General features: G+C 38.0%; 1 protein-coding gene across 5 annotated transcripts in view; it reads right to left on the bottom strand.

Moving 5' to 3' along the window:
* acacb (acetyl-CoA carboxylase beta) overlaps positions 1-20,204 on the bottom strand; it is a 70,615-nt gene that overhangs the window by 42,782 nt on the left and 7,629 nt on the right. For 3 of the 5 annotated variants that reach the window (XM_039771803.1, XM_039771801.1, XM_039771802.1), the window contains 2 exons: positions 18,904-19,447; positions 429-561 (listed from right to left, as the gene is read on the bottom strand). In XM_039771803.1, the coding sequence (XP_039627737.1) occupies positions 429-561; positions 18,904-19,334 (564 nt within the window). In that variant the 5' untranslated portion in view covers positions 19,335-19,447. Of the gene's footprint in view, positions 1-428; positions 562-12,075; positions 12,183-18,903; positions 19,448-20,204 lie in introns of those variants that run through there. The other 2 variants (XM_039771804.1, XM_039771805.1) reach the window with 2 other exon arrangements.

Genomic DNA, 20,204 nt, shown 5'->3' on the forward strand with positions numbered 1-20,204 from the left:
TTGACTTCACTTGATCAGCTTTTCACACTATGGCCCCAAATTTACAGTCTTCCAGTCTTTACGATTTACTACCACAGTGTACTTCACTAATTTGAAAGGCAATTTAAATAAATTAAATCATTAGGATATACTGAATAATTGTAAAAAAAATAAAATAAATAATATTTTAATAATAATTAGGCTAGAAATGTATTGAATGGTTTTTGAGGAAAACACACTAACTTTTCTGATCCATTTTAATCGAACATTTATCAACTTAATCTTCAAAAGAATTAAGCAGGACAAATGTAACAACCACCAATGACTCCTGAAAAAAACCTTAACGTGGAAGTGATTAACATCCTTAAGCACCTCAGAAAAAATTGCTGTTTGTGTACATTATATATTTACATTAAATTAATCAATAATGCATCAACAATTTAACTCACCTTTTCGATAACACGATTTCCTCCAAATCGTGTAACAAACTCAGCAGGGGAGGCCACAGCAAAGTCCCTGTGTGGATCCATTTTCTTATACTCTCGTCCCTTTTTCATAAGATGGGGGCCTGACATGCTGGGCCTGGGCACATATTTTATACATATATATTAAAAAAAGAAGAAACAAGTGAAACTAGAAGAGGATTCAAAGATAATAAAATAAAGAATTAGAACAATGCAATACAAAGTAAGTGAAAGAATCATTTATGAGACAGTCAAGTTTACATAATTACCATGAGTCATTTTAAATGAGAACTTGGCCTGTGAGATAAGAAAAATGAACATTGAGCTTCAGTAGGCATTTAAAGTTCACTTTTAATAAATGAATAAGCTTAATATCAAATAAATTCTTGAGAAGTATTATGTTTGAAATCCCCTCAACCCTCTTAAAGAAAAATAAAATAAAATAACACACACCACAACTCTACCTGTGATCATGTTCCATGTTTTTGTACTTCACAATCAGCTTATATACATGCTGTTATCTACTGGGGTGTGGCCAGCTCCGACAATGATTAAGTTCTCAAAACAGTTTGAAGGTACAGCATTAGGGAAAGCTAGTAAAACTATAAGAATGCTCTGTTTTCTAATAAACTGTATTCTTCATGGTAAAGCCCTGAAAGAGTGTATTTACATTCTTACATTTTTTTTTTTTAATGCAATGAACACTATTCACCTGTCCCCCACCTTTGCAACATCATGTCCCGCAACAAAGCACTACAGCTCTGCTGACAGGCTCAGATAAAGCGTTTGATCTTGCTTATACAAAAACTATTAAGGGCACTCTATTTTGTTTCTCAAGCTGGAGTAGCAAGACACTATGCAAAAAGAGGGTGCTCATGTAATTTATATCATAATATAAATTTTAAAAAACACAATTTTTAATGAATTCAACACTTAATTCAATTTAAATTATTCTTATTAAGTGCACTTTAGCTTATTAGCTAAAATGAATTCAACACTTAATTCAATTTAAAATTATTCTTATTAAGTGCACTTCATCTTATTAGTGCTATACAATTCTAAATGCAATATGAAAAATCAAATGCAATATAAAAACACAAAAAATGTCCTACAGTATATATGTGCGTGTGTGTTATTCAAGATGTCCTAGGTCAGCCACAACATTTTAAAAATGATCTTGTAGGCAAATGAGGATAATCCACAACACAACAGCCACAAAATTCATCATTAGGGGCGGAGTGGTGACTCGGAGTCTAGGGATCTGTGCCGGCAATTGGAAGTTTGAACTTGAATACCTTGAATGGCAGAAGTGACTCTACCTCATTGGGCTCTAGAGCAAGACCCTTAACCTGCAGTTGGGAATGACAAGCAGGTCCTCCAACATACAGGGAAAACTTAGGGGTAGGTAGCAGGATTGGCACTCCAGTAAGCATAAAAAAAATCTCAGATTCAAAGGGTGGTGCTGAGGTGTCACTCGCCACATTTGGGTCTCAATCCAGATGGTCTGTTGGGTGGTGGGTGTGGCAACGCACTGTGCATGCTCCCAACCATCATTACTAACATGCAATGCACTAAATCCCACTGGCACCATGATCAGAAAATATAACTAACAAAACATAGACCTTACATTGAAATTGCTGGATTCTTCCTCTTGGAAAAGTGAAATGTTAAAAAGTAACCAAAAATTCAGAAACACAGGGACACCTTAATTACACTAACAGGGAAAAATTAAATGAAGTGTGTGACAATCAACTTGAACCTGAAGATCTATCCCCATTCTTTATGCCACTCAACTTCAGGTTTTTGTTGCCTGTCATTTGGACTAGCTCAACTAACTGCCACCAGGGATCCCTACAATTTCCAGCTTCTCTCTCCAAACTCATCCTGAATGCTGCTGCCAAAATGGCCTTTCAGCCCATTTCAATGCCCTCACTGCTTTGCTCTACTCAATGGTTTCCTTCCCATTGTTCTCAAAATTCCACTAAAACTGATGGACTGAAACCCCATTCAGGGTAGTGTGTTCAGGATAGGCAATGGCACCTGCAAACATTAATTGGATTAAGTGGCCGTATAAACGTATTCAGATGCTAAAACTTCTCATTTTCGCTGACATCTTGACCCATGGCTAGGAATGGTAGTTCAGTCAAAGTAGCAACACCATGTACAATAGCAGCTCTTCTGAACTTATGCGGATGACAAGGCTGGAATAAAGGGAAAAACACATAGGCCCTCAGATTCATCCTTTAGTCTGGTAATGGCATTATTAGATAAACATTCAGGTATTTAAGTTAAGGAAATCACAAGTAGTAGTAAGGTACACTACACCACCAGTCAACCGTTTTAGAATGCCCCTGTTTTAATGGAAATGCACACAGTTTAATGTCTAGTTCTGACATTGCCTGGAGTTGTGTTGGGGGTTATCGTCTTGTTGTAGGATGAACCCCTGACCTACTAGTCGCAGACCAGAAGCTATCGAGTGGTGCTGCAAAATGCTGTGGCAACACATGTGATTCAGAATGCCAGTCACTCTGTGCAAGTCACCAACTCTGCCTCCAGAAAAAAAAAAAAACAGACCATCACACTTTTTCCTTCATGTTTGAGAGTTGTAGTCACACATAGAAGAACCAACTGGATGGCATACAAACACCCTGCTTGATGACCCAAAGATTTCAAAATTTGATTAATCGTGCCATAAAACTTGTTTGGTGTCTTCAGTAGTCCACAGCTGGTATTTCAAGGCCCTATCTTATCCTTTAAGGAATGGCTTTCTTAATGCCATTCACCCTGTCAAACCTGCAGCACAAAGTCTCCTCTTCACAGTAGAAACTAACACTTGCTTTTTTCAACCTGCACTGTTAAGCTTTGCTTGAAGCTCTTGTGCTGTGAAGCACCTGTGATCACGCAATATGGTGACCCTCAGAAACTTTGGGTCTGCCAGATCTCTTCCTATCAGAGTTTCTTCCGGTTTTCAACTGCTTTTGGATTGTGTAGGACACCACTGGACTCACTGACATTTTGATATAGATATATATAGATATAGATATATATATATAGATATAGATATATATATATATATATATATAGATATATATATATAGATATATATATATATATATATATATATATACTCAGCAAAAAAAGAAACGTCCCTTTTTCAGGACTGTGTATTTCAACAATACAATAATGTTTTAAAAATCCAAATAACTTTACAGATCTTCATTGTAAAGGGTTTAAACAATGTTTTCCATGCATGTTCAATTAACCATAATCAATTAATTAACATGCACCTGTGGAATGGTCGTTAAGACCTTAACAGCTTACAGAAAGTAGGCATTTAAGGTCACAGTTCTAAAAACGCAGGACACTAAAGAGACTTGTCTACCGACTGTGAAAAACACCCAAAAAAGATGCCCAGGGTCCCTGCTCATCTGCGTGAACGTGCATTAGGCATGCTGCAGGGAGGCATGAGGACTGCTGATGTGGCTAGGGCAATAAATTGCCATGTCCGCACTGTGAGATGCCTAAGACAGCGCTACAGGGAGACAGGAAGGACAGCTGATCATCCTCGCAGTGGAAGACCACGTGTAACAACACCTGCACAGGATCGGTACATCCGAATATCACACCTGCGTGACAGGTGCAGGATGGCCACAACAACTGCCCGAGTCACACCAGGAACACACAATCCCTCCATCAGTGCTCAGACTGTCCGCAATAGGCTGAGAGAGGCTGGACTGAGGGCTTGTAGGCTTGTTGTAAGGCAGGTCCTTACCAGACATCACCAGCAACAACGCCGCCTATGGACACAAACCCACCTTCGCTGGACAAGACAGGAGTGGCAAAAAGTGCTCTTCATTGATGAGTCATGGTTTTGTCTCACCAGGGGTGATGGACGGATTCGTGTTTATTGTCGAAGGAATAAGCGTTACACCGAGGCCTGTACCCTGGAGCGGGATCGATTTGGATCGATGGCTAGGGCCATTCCCCCAGAACTGTCCAGAAACTTGTAGGTGCCTTGGTGGAAGAGTAGGGTAACATCTCACAGCAAGAACTGACAAATCTGGTCCAGTCCATGAGGAGGAGATGCACTGCAGTACTTCAAGCAGCTGGTGGCCACACCAGATACTGACTGGTACTTTTGATTTTGAGCCTCCCTTCATTCAGGGACACATTGTGAAACATTTTTAGTTTAGGTCTTATGGTGTTGGCTCTTTTAGTGTTCATACAAATATTTACACATTAAGTTTACTGAAAGTAAAAACAGTTGGAAGTCAGAGGACGTTTCTTTTTTTGCTGAGTATATATATATTTTTTTGTAGTTTCTCATGAAAGGCCTACAATTATAAATGTAATAATGCTCTGTCTCATTTCATTTGTTAATTGTCATTTTCTTGTCATTATCACTGGAATATTGTCCAAGTAGCACTTAAGAGGGTGTAGTAACACAGTCTGTTCCAACTTTGCTTTAAGACAGACATAGGGTTTTTAAGTAATCAACAGAAGTTGTGAGTCTTGTGAACATTGTTTGATTTAACTTGCATGGCTTCATTTACTTTAATTGCTGCAGAACATCTGTAAGTTGAAACCTATTAGTTGTTCCCCGAAGAAGGCCAGTTTGTAATGTTCTGAAATATTGTTCAGTTTTCTGTAACCTAAACTTTATAATTGAAACCTCTGGCAGTTTATTGCTTACCTTTTCAGCATTTTAGGCTATTCATTGCATTTCAGCTGAACACATATGAAGAAAAACTGAGGTGTTCTAAAACGTTTGACCGGTACTATAGTTTTACTAGCAGATTATGGAGCCAGAGAGTGAGCATGTTGAGTAGTGGGAAAGCAAGAATTTCACTCTACTCTGTTCCCGGGACAATAATGAGCCTAACAATCAGTCTTGAATAATTGGTGTTGGCTTCTATAATCAGTCACTACAAGTAATACACAAGCTGAATAGGAGTATATTGCATACAGTAAATACAGACCCAAAATGACTCCTCCGGCTTTGTAAAAGAGGCCCACTGTAATCAGACATTAAACACAACCTTTGTCTTCTATTTATACTTACATAGTTCAGCACAATTCAGCAACCAACAAAACCATGAGATTAAAACAAAATACTGCTCCTCTACACTTTCCTCATTAATGTATAGTAAACCACTTTTGTTTTTATCTTTAGACAGTTTTATTGTAGTCAAGTCGCAGGCTTCCAAAATTTCCCTATTTTATACAAATACAGTAAAATCTGTTCATAAAAGAATCAAGTCCTCAAAGATCAAAATTGTAAACATGAAAAAAATGAGAAGAAATGTCAAGCTAGATAACTCAATATTCATTTTGAAAAGGCAGACTGGTCATCAAAGATTACTCTTTATAATGCCATAAAAGAAAACGGCTAGCAAAAAGCAAGTTATTACCAGGACCAGGAGATGAAGTCCAAAAATCATTAGTCATAAAACAAGTAGAAGTCTTAAGGCAGGAGAGTAGAAAATACCACAGAACCAGCCCCATAACAACACCTAAAGAGTAAAGTAAAAAAAACTGGCAGATCCAAACTACTTAAAGTGATTTAAATTTCTAGTGTAAGTACTTCTAACCCAAAAAAAAAAAAATTCAGAAACGAATGTTGGAAATGGCATACCACCATCTATTAACAGCATCGGCCCAATGGCATCAAAAGGCAGCAGACCACATAAGTAGCAACACAGCCAAAATGGCAACACCAAAGTAAAACACATCACAAAATTAATTTAATGCCACACTTAAAATTAATTTATGAATGTAAAACCTTTAAATACTAGAGCTCTAATACAAATAAATCAATTAAGAAGCACGGCCTGGGAAAAATAAATAAATAAATAAAACCATTGCCAGTTTTGTGATTTCGACCTATTTGCCATGTCAGTGGCTTCAATTAATTGTCTATATTTGCTTCTAGGATTCAGATGAACATAAAAATTACTAAACTGAGCAGATGTAATTACTCCCTGTTCATAGTATGAAAATAAGAGTACAAAAGATATTCATTTTTATAGACATGTGTATACACAGTAAACTTGATTTGGATAGACATTGTATTGATTTTAATGCATTTCATAACATACACACACAAAAAAAGCATATGTTTAGTGCCTGGAGCAACTGTCAAAGTTATCACAGGGAGGCAAGGACATTTGTGCGGCGCCATTAAACCCTAAGCCGTCCTGTAAAAAAAAAAAGATGAGGTTGTTTTTTTAAGCAAGCAGCTTTGTTTTTAAAGCACTTTATCAAAGAAATACATTTCAACCTCTGCTTAAGCTAATGTTTATTTACGGATTATTTGCTCATAAGGGCACACAGTGGTATTGAACTATAGGATTATTTCATTATTTTTGTGTTATAATTGAAGAATGCAGCACAATGGCACAAAAGTTAATGCAGCTTCCATTAAACTTGTGGGCCACCAAACTGTCATCTGTGTGGAATTTGTGCACTTCCCATGATATGTAGATGACAGCTCCCCACAAAGTAATCCAGTTTGGAACTCGCATTCCAAACATATCAAGTGTTAAATAAATGAATCAACAACTCAAGACTGGCCAGGTGGAAGTCATAGAATGCTGGTGGATATTAGTGCATGTTCTACAACAGAGTGGCGGCCCATCTAAGATAGTCTCAGCATTGCATTCTATGAAAAAATCAAATTAGGTAGATTTATACCATCTGTCCTTTTGCTAAAACAAAGAGAAAAGCTCCATGCATTTCTGACAATAATATAGCTAAACAAGATATTATTTTGAAGCAATACAATTTACAGGGTAAATTATTATTACAGGGTATTAGAGTAATAAAAATTGCCTCATGGTTGTATAGCAACAGACAAAAATAAGAAGGATACAACCAACTAAAATTATATAATTTACTCAAGACCTTGGCATAATTATGGGAATTTGGAGGGAGAGGAGCGAAAGTAGAACAATGGCAAGAACAAGCTCTAGTAAAAAACAAAAAAAGAGTAAGAGGTCTGTGTCATGCTCCTCAAAAGAGGAAAAAAATGCATGAAAAGGTGAGTTTGCATGACAAGCTTTATTGAAGTCACAGAGCCAATAGCACCTTGATCTTTCAACCCCCAAACTTAACAAGGTTAAGTCAATGATTAAACTTTCAAAGTTATGCATTGGCAAAACAAAAATAAAGAAAACTTTCTTCTAGCCAGTCAAGGGGTACTTTCTATCCTTTTGACAAAATTTACCATTTTTTAGTCTAAGAGAGGAGCAGAATAAAAAAAACACCAACAGCCCATGTTGTTTTTGTCCTTTTACACCACTTTGTGATGTTGTCTACAGTTTGAATACACACTAGGAAATCAAACAAACTGTAAATGACAGTCTGCTTATGTGGGTAAGTTACAGGCTAACTTCATACTTTCCTATTTCAAACAGCAGTAGCAGATGAATAAAAGAGCTGGTAAAATGAGATTAACAATGAGAGTCTTTATTTTAATTTTTTTTAAATAATTTTATTGTAATCATTCCATACAAATCGATCAATTTTTACAAAAAATAGGATTGAGATTGAAAAACAAGTTGACCTCCACCCCTCAGAGAGAGACAGCATGACCAACAGGGTAAAACTTAAGGCTTGTAACCATGCCTGAGTTTAACAGACCAATAGAGATGAATGGAGAAGAAAACAAATGAGATAATTGCTTCCTCTGTGCTTTAAGAGCTTATTCTAAAATATTATTGATTAGATCCTGCCAGGTTTTGAAAAAATTCTGTACAGATCCTCTAACTGAATATTTGATTTTTTCCAATTTCAAATAGTATAAAACATCAGTTACCCACTGACTTAAAAGAGGAGAGTTAGGATTCTTCCAGTTTAGCAAAATAAGTCTGCATGCCAGAAGTGTAGTGAAGACAATCACAGTTTGTTTGTGAGTCTTTAAACAGTGATTTCCATTTAATAGCATGCTAAACACACACACACAGACTGTCATGAGTGCATTGCACATTCTTGTTTCAATCCCAGTTACTTTTATTTAGTTACACTAAGTGTTAATGGCTTTTAGAGGGACAGTAAAAAATGGATGACAGTTTTATCACTTTTACTGTGAAAACACTTTCATATGTGGGAAAGAAAATTCTAAGTTAAGTATTTAAGAAATTTATAAAACTATTGTCAAGTGAAGGCAGCGTTTTCTACAAGGCAGATGGAAGACTGGCCAGTGGATAGTCTAGGAGTTAGCATTCACAGATGCAGCACCCAAGGTTTAACTTGTGTGTCAGTTCACTGCCATGTGACTTTTGCACATTCTCCCTGTATCTGGGTGGGTGATCTGCTTTTTCCTCCCACATGCCCACAGATATGCAGCGGGTTAACAGACATCTCTGAAACTGACCTCATATGGGTTTGTGCTCAATTGCCCCCTGTGGTGGACCGGCACACAGTGACAAGCACCAGCTGCTGCAATGGTGAATTGGAGAATCTTAAAGCAGACTTTTAACTTTTTGTTTGAACTGAAAGCCAACAGGATAGATTTGAACTCTTTATAAAACAGAAAATGTGCCATTATGTGTTCAAATATCATCATTTCAGCCACTTATATTTAATGTTTTATTTATTTATAAATAACCTACTTTGTTAATTTTACCACAAACCATATTTGAATGCAAGACAGCAAAAATTGACAGCAAAAATTGAAACTGCTGCATTACCATGAAGATCAAAAAGAAATTTTGTGCCCAAGTCCTCTCAAACAGTGACCAGTAACACAATTAAAACATTTTGCCTTAAAAAATGTTTTCAAGTAAATACTAGAGACTTAGCAAATTTAATGAGAAGCATAATGAGTCTGCTTCATGATTTAGCTCACACACTCAATTTTTTTAATCATTTTTCCTTGAATAAAAAAAAAATTCAAATTTACATTGAAGACGGTGGAAGATCATTTGCATCCAAAAGCTTGAAATAAATCTCAGCACTTTCATGTTAGAGCTGAACATGAAGCCCATTTTATTGCAATATTTTTTCGAAAGCAGCCAACCATAGGGCAGTATTCTGGAAGGGTAGCACTCTAGCAAAAGTGAACGTATCCACAGCAATCAACTGCATCTTTATGCAAAGCATTCAGGAACTTCATACACTGTACCTACTTTTTCATTAACTGGATTGAAACTCCAATCACACCCGATAGCTCACGTACATCTTCAGGTGCATTTTCTTCAGATACCTAATTTTCTTACTACTTTCTAAAGACAATGGGTTTAAGTGTAACCTGCACCTTCCCAAATGACTGTATTTTCTGCAGATACTTAATTTTCTTGTCAAAGATGCCAGATTAAAACTGAACATAAAACAAGTCAGATGTAAGCAACTGTAGGCATTCACCGTGCAAGTGGGTATTCTGTGAAGGACTAGCTCCCTACTAAGGGATGATTCCTGACATGCAAACAGTGCTGGCTCCCAGAAATGCTATAGATTAAACAAGCAGGTTTAGAAGATGGAAGGATGAATGAATTGAATAGAGAAATAGAAAACAATTTAGAAGATCTGTGTCATATCAGGTCACATTTTAGAAGCCGCAGATATTCTCAGATTTAAAACTAGGCTGAAATGAAAATGGAATACAAGAAATGTTCCATCACTATCAGAACTTAAAATGATTGCTTGAGTTAAGGATTCAGTATGCAAAAATATTAATAACTGCTTCTAAGTTACCTTTTTAACCAAAGTGATAAAAGACCCACTTCGCCTACTTTAGACAAGTTATACTTGTGATTGGTTTAGTTTCTTAACCACTTTCTAACCTTCCTGTCTGGTTCACTGTTTTTTGAAGAAAGCACTGGGTACAAAATGGAAGCCATCTCTGAATGGGGTACACACATGCACTCACTAGGGCTAGGCTAAATGACAACTCAAAACTAGTCAAACATGCAAGTCATGTTCAAGGAAAACCACAGAAACAGCCATGAAGACACAGAGAGGTGAAGTAAACTTCATACTAGAATGTCTCAGGGGGAGGAAACAGCGCTAACTACTATGCCGACATGCCACCCAAAACTAAAGGAACGATTTTGAATTCAAACTGGACCCAAACATTGTATATGTTTCTTCTTTTTTTTTTTTGAGCAAGGTAGGAACCAAGAATTGTGAGTGCTCCAGTGTGACAGTCTAACACCACATTATGAATAATTCAGATCTTGCACACTACCACAAAAACACATTTTTTTCCCCAAAAATGATGAGATGTCAATCAGACGTACTGTTTTACTTGCTAATATTCAGAAAGTTCCTGAAAGTTTCCAGGATCATAGCTTTAGCTAGATGACTGGGTAGTTTAAAACACTTTGTTATGTAAAGTTACAAGTCACCACATTTACTATACAAAGGAAAAAAACTTCCAAGGCACTTAAACAACTGCATTATGATGCTCAAAAAATGTTGCAAGCCCTATTATAGTAAGTGCCTATGAAGGAACCCATGAACACAAAACACATCCTGAAAATTAACTAAAAAACATTGTCTCTCTGGCTGTACAAGTCAAAAGAAAAAGGATGTGTAACAAAGTTAGGAAGGCAAAATGACTGTCCATCCACTTTCTGAACCAGCTATAGCTCCCCAACATGGCAAAGCCAAACTAAGCACTGGATAGACCCCAAAGGGTCCTTGGTTCAAGGCACGTATTTCCTATTTATAGCAATTCCGATACTAGTCAGAGCGCTTAGTAATGTAACGTTTTTTTCTGATATAGGACAACGACTGCATGAGAGCAAAGAATGGACATTACTTCAAACGACAGGCTAGGCGCATTTTACTGTTATCTTTGCAAGATTACACGCGTTCTCTACATCTGATCTCTCCAGGCCTGCAAACCACCAGTTAAACACACTGGATTCCGCAAAGCGTTCTTCATGGGCTTCTTTTTCCCCAAAAACAGCGGTTCCTTCCTGATCGAAACACTTAGGCAGTAGCGGTTTGTTGGACTGTTTAGGCAGTAGCGGTTTGTTGGACTGTGCTTATCACCGGCCCTGCAGTCACACTCAGTTTTTATGTACTTTTCTAATCGGCCTTATGACTTCCCCCTGAACAGAGAGGGTGACATTTTAAAATGTGGCCATGATAAACGAAATGAGGCGATGAAAACTTGAAAACCGAGACTTCGTGCATAGGATTCGTAGCCACGTTTATTTGGCAGCTGAAACTAAATGCTATCCAGAGTCCCTAGCGAATTAAATTAGAACAACCCGACATGCGGGTCGATTAAGCTGTCAGCATTGGGGTGAATGGCTTGACTTGAGGGACATGATCGGTGGCTATGGGACACAATTTTGTATTTCGGACACTCAGCCGCCGGGAGATTAGGAGGGTGATTTCGAAGGCAAACAAGTAGGTGTATTGAAAGAAAAGGGGAACCACAAGGTCACAGCTGCAGCGAAAACAGCCCAGCAGCCGCTCCGCGCAACCAGTACATCATGGAAGTGCAATCGAGCGCTCGGCGGACTACGAGAACTTCAGCAACCCGGATCTCTCAGGTCGGGACACCATTGTTATGAAAGGGGGCTCTCTAGAAAAGGGTACGACAAGACCACGATCAGGAAATGCATGCCGGGGGTGAAGGAGGTTATGGTAATAGAGTTTAAAGGTGCTGTGCACTAACCTCTTCAGGCATTGGAACCAGTTCAACCTCTCGTCCCCGTCCATTATCGGGGCAAAAAGCAAACCTATCAACCTTTGTAGTAGTGGAAGGAAATAAAGAAACCATGTCACCGCCCCATTACAATTAAACCACGCCCCGTCCTCCAGAGCGCTCTAACTTATTTAGCCCCGCCCCTTTCCCCAAGCGATCCTCTGTCCTGAAATCACACTGGAGACCGCCCAGCCACCAAACGACCTGTGGTTTTGTGCGGTGAAAGCTCGACTTCGAACAGTGCATACAGCGATTCTCACACACACGTGTCATGTTTCGGACAAACGGTGAGGTATCTGGCTAACTCGCTTCTATCCCAGAAAGGCGCCTGCATTAAGCTGCCGTTTAGTGCTGGTAGCTCCGACATTGCTTTGGTGGTCATGAGAGTCACTTAGTGGCACCGAAGGTGCCACCGTAACCCCAGACCTGAACCTGTCCAACCACTTGCACATATGCAACGTACCAAGTTTAGTTAAAATATATCATTTATAAAAAAAAAATCCTCAAAAATGCATGCCACCACTTCCTCTCCAAGAAGTATTTTCAGTTGATTCAACTGAAATGACCTAATACTATTGCTTTTGGGATCAAGCAAAAAGCACTTTTCCTTTTCCATCTCTGTCAATTACTGGGAACCCCTTTGTCAGTTTTTTCCACTCTACTATCAGGCTACATTAGCTCAGTCGTAGCTGCCACAGCATCTGCCAGTGTGTGGGGCTCTACATGGTCATCGGACTAAGGTAGCATTCTTGTTTGTCCTGCTCTTGTGTTTCTTGGTGTTGCTATCAATTTTTTCATTCACTTTGCAATCCACTTACTCAGCCACAAAGGTTAGAACGTATTCTGGCAGCACTGGCACTTGCAAAAAAAAAAAAAAAGGTTAGGGTACTAGTCCATCACACAATAATTCAACAAGTAACTTAACACACAATTTTTGTAATGTGGGGCATAAACTAGGGCACCCTGGGACAGTAATGCAGTTTTATGTGCCACTTTACAGGTCAAACAACAGTTTATGGATAAGCATATAATTCTATAGAAATTCCATGGGAATACCCAGTGCCAAGTGTTTTGTTCCAGGCTGCAGAAATCCTCTTCTCACAATTTAAACCCAAATTGGATTGAATGGCAGCAACATTAGCTATGAATATCAATATTTTGAAAAATGGCCTTTATCTCACATGACAAAACTCCATGATGTAATTACAGGGGTAGGTGTATACCTGAAATGCCAAGACTATTAATTCTTTTATTAATGGAAAAAATGGAGTTGGGGAGCAATCGTCTGTAACTACATGGTTGGGATTAGCTTTTATTATCAAAATCTTATCATGGCATCAGATAATGGCAATTTGTTGCATGTTATTTGGACATGAAATTAAGAATTTATCTATACTTTGTACATGTGATAAAAACTACTACCATTACTAATCTCATATTGTGGTGGTGCAGCTAGAAATTCTGTGATCCAGAGTACAAGGTTTAAATTTTATAAATGATGTCTAAGTGGGGCTTGTATGTTCGCCCTGTATTTATGTGGGCATTCCACCACATTTTCAAAGATGCATCTTTAGTTAAATTAATCTGCAATTTTAAATTGACCTTATATGGGTGTTTTTTCAGGTCCGTTTCCTCTGTATGCCCAGTGCTCAATTGATAGGCTCCAGTGTTTCAGTATGAATTAATTTTTTTCCACTCCTTCACTTTCCTATTCAGACACTCACTCCCCATTTTAACAGTAGACTTCAAGTCAAGAGGAAGGTACTTGAATATGGAACAGGAAGCAGTGAAGTCTGAGCAAGACATGGCTAGAAAAGCACATTTTCAATCCTCTCCTTAATATATTTGTCCCTTTAATTGACCTGTGATGAATGTTACTGTTACTGGCCTAAAGTCTGCTTATCAAGGGATAAAATTAGCTATTTTCCAGTCCCTAAGAATTACTTTTATATGCTAAACAACAACCATAAAGACTCCAGTTTCTGGCACTAAGACTAGTTAGCAGAACTACCTTACTCAAAATCTTAAAGTTTGTCTTTCCTACCTGAAATACTCAGAACACGTTTGTCTTAACTGATAGATAGAATAGTATCCAATGTAAATTGATCAAAAATGATTAAAAGAAAGACTGAACAACACCTATCAGGTACAGATTTAGTAGTACAATATTAAGAAAACAGAACTTGCAAGTTTGTTTTTTTATATATATAGGATAGTAAACAATCAAAGTAAGCTAATGTAGGTTTCTGTTTTGTGTTGTTTAGTTACTGCTGAGTGTCTGTATGTATTTGCCTATATGCCTCTTCCATTATCTTGATCTCAACAATAAACTGTAGAGCTTCAGTTTGAGGAGTGTGTCTAATTTGGCAAATCAAGAACTGCATATTTACAGATAATGATGATGATGTCCTCATAAAGCTGTGTGCTACCTCACAGCGAAGTGTGATGAATTAGCACTTTCACCTAGAACAAAAATGTGGCTTACTCACGGTTGTTTTTTGGGGGTATGGAAAAAAAAATTGGAAGAAGAATAAAAAAGTTCCTGAGCAAAATGATTTTACTGGTGATATTTAGAAAACAGACAAAAACTTTCATGTTGACATTTAGGCTGCACATGCCTTCTACCCAACAATTTACAAGATTGTATTAGGGATGCTACAATATTTAAAATCTGGCTTCTGTTACAAGATTTGAGGAAGGGCTCAGTTCAACCCAGGAGGTGACACAAGAAATTTATATTCTAAGACATTCCATCACAGTGCTCTCTTGCATATACAAAGCCTGTACAGAGAAGCCACACATTAACAACACGTTGATGACTGGGAGATGGGAGGAAACTGGAGCAACCAAAGAAAAAGGAGTGAACCCAGGTCCCCACAGTTGTGTGACAGCAGCAAAACTACTTTGCAACAATGAAAAAGTACGAAAGAAACTGTTAGCAAATCATCCCAGATCCCCCAGTTATCTGTTGGCTGGGATGTCTAAGACAGTGAGCTGTCATACATCGCCTTTTTGTTTTTCTGGTCTAACTCTGGGGCTCTCCATTTAACTGCTTTACGATTTTTTTGGTGTCTTTTTAGGATAGATTATAAACAAACTAAGTGTGTGTGACAGACGAGGGGGCAGGGGGTGCTAAAAAAAAATTGCTGTTCTTGCCCCAAGCAAATTCTTAGCATGTATAATGCTGCTGGGATAACCTTCAGTTGCCAGTTAAGTTAATGGATGTTTACCCTTTAACAAATAGCACATTTAAACAAAGCCATTGGTTTCACACCACTGAATGTATATATATATATATATATATATATATATATATATATATATATATATATAATTAAACTTAAAACTATACCAAAATTTCTGTAACAGACTGCATCATTGTATCTACAAAAACAATAGTTAAAGAAGAAGTCCTAACCTGGCTCGGTGCAAATTCAGTCAAGGCATGCAAAACAAGCTTTAAAGGCAGCAGGCCACCAGCAGAGGGAATCCGGAGATCACAAACGCAGGAAACAAAACAAAACAATCAAGCAGTTTTTCTACACAAGACTTATTTTTTTGTTTAAATCAGCTTGTAACATTTGGCTTGGAGCAATACAAAAGTTATCAAATATAAAAGAACAATAACAAGAAACAACATTATTGTGCCATATCGAATTACATACTGAGAATGTCTGAGAGAAAAACATTTCTTCAGATGTTTAAAAATGGTTAATACTAACTTTCTGTCTTCTTGAGGGAAGAGTTGAATTTCTTATATGTAAAAAAAAAATTGCAGATGATTTGTGTTACTACCTCCCCATACCTCCACAAATGCTTCAACATGCTAACCAATCTAGAACAGATGGCTGTGCTAATCCCCATTGTGGGTACTCTAACTAGCCTGCCAGGATATTACTACAAGCTGCAGCCAGTATAGTTTTTGAGACGCCTTTTATCTCTTTTGTCATTCGTTTTTCGTGTCAATGACAGACCCTAAATATGCAGACTTAACAGAAGCACATACAGTAAATACATTGAACTTGCTTTCCAGGCAATGAGAGGTTTCTCCTCATTTTCATTAGGTAACCCCAAATCATATGCATATCTGTAACACAATAATACAATGAGGTCAATACAATGAATTATGGTTCTGATATAGGCTAAACATTATGGTATTTTTCACCCAACTACCCATAGACAAAGAAATGGGAATTTTCCTTGTAAGATGACACATAAAATAACAAATGAACTTAAGAATCTGGAGCTGGAAGGACAACGAAGTAAAAACACAACACAGTGGTTCATCTGTAGCTTGAAGTCTTATTTTCGTAGGATGAACATCATGCATACAGAATCTCATTAGGAACATAAAAAAAGAATTATATCTCAATTATTTATGCAATGCTATACAGATGTTATACAGATGCCAACCAAACTAATATGGATCTCTGTTCGGGAGGAAAGCAAGAATGTCACAATGCAAAGGCCATGCCAACACCAGGAAAAAGTATAAACTCCACACAGACAATTACTGGCCCAAGATCTGCACCCAGCCATGTGTCTGCATTGTAACTGATACAATGCAAAGTAAGTTAGTTACAGTCAAGAGACTGAAGAAACTGGTTGGAACAAAAAAAAAAACAAACAAAAAAAAAACATGAAAACATACTGAAAATGTAGTCGACACAACATGTCAAGACTGTACACCAACAAGATAAGCAGGAATACAGAAGAAAAGAGAAGACAGGTACCATTTAAATATGATGAACCTATTGATCTGCCCCATGTTGGAAATATCTACACTCCAGGATTGTATCTGGTGTTAAGCAACAAATAAATGGACACTATTCAGATCTAAAGAATTTCAACTCATTTACTCCATGCATCCGCTTGTGTGCCCATTTACTCCATGTGTCCTAGTAGAGGCTATGTTGGCAAAGAGTGGAACAGAGTTCACCAGATTTCTCACTTAACCTTTAGCCACATACATTCCCTCAAAATGCTGGCTTTCCCATGCTAACTGTAAGGTACAATTTAACAAGCCCTGACTCTACCAGACATCACAATGGAGAAAGTGTCAGATTGAGACTCAACACTCATTTTAGTCATGTTGCACTTGTCAATAAAATGCTCAGAAATTTAGAGACAATATATGGATGATGTGAAGAGGATACAAACTGAAAGAATAAAAAAATTCTCAAATATACATCATCTTTGGGATGTAGAAAGTAACCACACTAAGTTGCACATAATAGAACAAACACAGGAAGAATATGTAAGGTGCAGACAGTAACCATTTGGGCAGTCTTACTGACCTAATATTGTACTGCAGAATCTCAGTGTACAAGTTAGTTTAATTTAGCATTCTTCCATATTTCTAGGCAGATACTTGACTACTTAGTAAAGAGTTGCTATTGGCATCTTGTTAATGACAAAGAACTTTTAACAACAAATGGAAGCACAGCAGTACTACATACTCAACCAGAAAAGCTGGTAAGGAGTAATTAGAAATGCAAAAAACAACACTTGGCAATAACCGGCACATCCAGTCTTACTCCATCAACTCACCACTTGCTTGAGAATAGGAGGTGTAAAGTGCAATACTTGTATTTGTCCTTAAATGACCAATTATGTAAAGGAGCTCCTCTATTACATTTCAGTAACCACACTCAAGGATACTGATGCAACCAGACAGACTGAGTAGTAAAAAGACGCTCAAAACTTTAACATCAATGTAAAGCCATAGGTAAATTATCCATAGTGTGAAGAAACAAGCAGCCACCTTGTACTGTATGATATGCCTGGAGAAGTGATATAGTGCAGCTCTTGCTCCACTGCCAGCCCTAGCAGTGTGGCTAATGCAACTTCGGCTAACACAGATCTGCAGTTGTCATTCTTTAGGACTGTTTATGCTCAAGATGAGAATGTGCCTTTACAGGCTTCTCCCTTGTTCAATACTCAGTTCTTTAGTTTTTGATTTGTCATACAAACAAAGACTCTGATTCTGAAGACAATAAGTCAAGTTGTTTTCTAACTATACATTTGCTTTCCTTAGAACTCAGGTTTTCCCAACTTTGCGGTCACTGTCAGAAGCTTGAAATAAACAGAGAGCATAAGTAATCAAAAGACCTCTACACAGTCCACAGGAGTCAGAGAAACACAATGAAGAGAGTTCCTAATAAGGCAAGAAATCCTAAACAACACTCACGAAAGGCACATTTCGCTAAAGCTTTCCCATAGTATGCTGCCCAACAATATGTACATTTTAATTACACTTACCTCTGCTGCACTACAGTCAATGCCAATTATTCACTTATCCTCCCACTGTAAGTGAGGCCACCTCAAGAATGCAGCAGAAATTTAGAATCTTTACACCAGTGAAGGGATTAGCCTCTGGGCTTTCCCAGTGACAGATGACCACACCTCCAAGGTGGCTGACGTCCAGCAAGTCAAGTCTTGCAAATGTCCAGCCACAACATATTTGATTTAATTTGCATGTGAGCCTTAAAAGGAAGCACTAAACTAAAAAAAAGGATGCTACACAATTTATACTGGTTATTGCATAAGCATAATACCCCCATAAGGATAGAAATGTGAACTTTGGAAAGCTGTGGTATTTTTAAACAAAGTCAGTAAAAAAACAGTTCATTGCCACTACTGACTCACTGGGAGTGAGTCATTTAACCTGCCTGTGCTCCAACTATTAAAATAAGTAAATAGTTGTAAAGTATCCTGGCCTGTTGTTAAGTTTTCTTGGATAAAAAGGTATCAGACAAATAATACACATTTGCAAATAGAAAGAGAATGTGCTCCCACCTCAGCTGGCTGCACATGCTAGAGGTACTTGGTATGGGATGTTGCTCTAACAAAATGGTGGGCCGTGCCAGAGATTGGGAGTGAGATGTCACATTTTCAGGAGCAGTCAGCTCTTCATCCGAGGAATTGTCTTCTGAAGAACCAATGATGAACTTAAGACGCTCCTTCCCCCGATTGCTGGCCTGGGAATGGACCCTGTATGTGTCACCCACAAGCTGAATATCTGAAGGGTGGTCCACACAGGAAGATATTGGAGATTGCCATAGAGATGAAGAAAGGAGGGCATTTCCAGGAAGTGGGACAGATCCATCCAGTGGAGGTGCAGCTGCACATTCTGCACACTCACTTAAAGTCATCAGGGAACATGAAGGAACGGCAGTGTGTTCAGAAGAGTCTTCTGTGCAATGTTCTCGCCGGGGCTCTTGAGCCATGTTATTAACCCGTCTACTTACATAAGATTTTAAAGGCTCCTTGCTAATCTTCAAAAATTCCAAGGAGGCAAGGCATTAAAAGAACAGAATTGTCATGTAATTGACTTCAAAACCTATAATGAAAAAAATTAAAGTTAGAAAACTGTCATGACCGAGGAAACCTACTGCATCTCATGTCACTCATACTAAAATATGTTTTCTTTACAATGAAAAAATGTTTTTGAACAAGGAGATTAGAAATCAGAAGTCAAGAGCCAAGGAGCAGGAACTAACACTCTGTCTTAGAAAACCATAGATATTTCATTAGAGCTAAGATTTTTTTCATCATTTTATCATTTAATTCATGCCTGTCAGTGAACTCCTTGCTTAAGGGTCTCTCATTTACTTATCCAGTTTCTGTAGCCATAAAAAAATATTAATCACTTGTCTAAGCAGCACAGGTAGTGGATGGTGGATTAGGTGTTTCGGGGTTGTGGGACCTAGGGGTACAACCACAGGAGTCTGCCAGACCCCAGAAACCTATGTGGGCCATATGGCAATTGAGTTTGGAGCTGGAAGAATTGAGGTTAACAAGGGCTCAACTGAAATAGAGACCACGGGAAGGTAAGAAAGGCAGCAGGACACTAAAAAGGTACAGGAAGGTAAAATAGCTACCTTTCAAGGGTAATTGGGTTTGAATTTGTGTTTTTAGTTAGGTTCACTGTATTTACAGGGTTTATTTCGTACCTACTATGTCCAAATCCAGGGGCCATCTTTCAGTTCATCAATGTTTGGATGAAATAAATGCTTTTTCATATAATTGGACCTACTTGGTTTTATTTTGGGTTCACAAGGGCACACTAGTGCCCCTTTCAGGCCACATTGTAAACA

This window comes from Polypterus senegalus, chromosome 12 (genome assembly GCF_016835505.1).
Source record: "Polypterus senegalus isolate Bchr_013 chromosome 12, ASM1683550v1, whole genome shotgun sequence".
NCBI lineage: Eukaryota > Metazoa > Chordata > Cladistia > Polypteriformes > Polypteridae > Polypterus > Polypterus senegalus.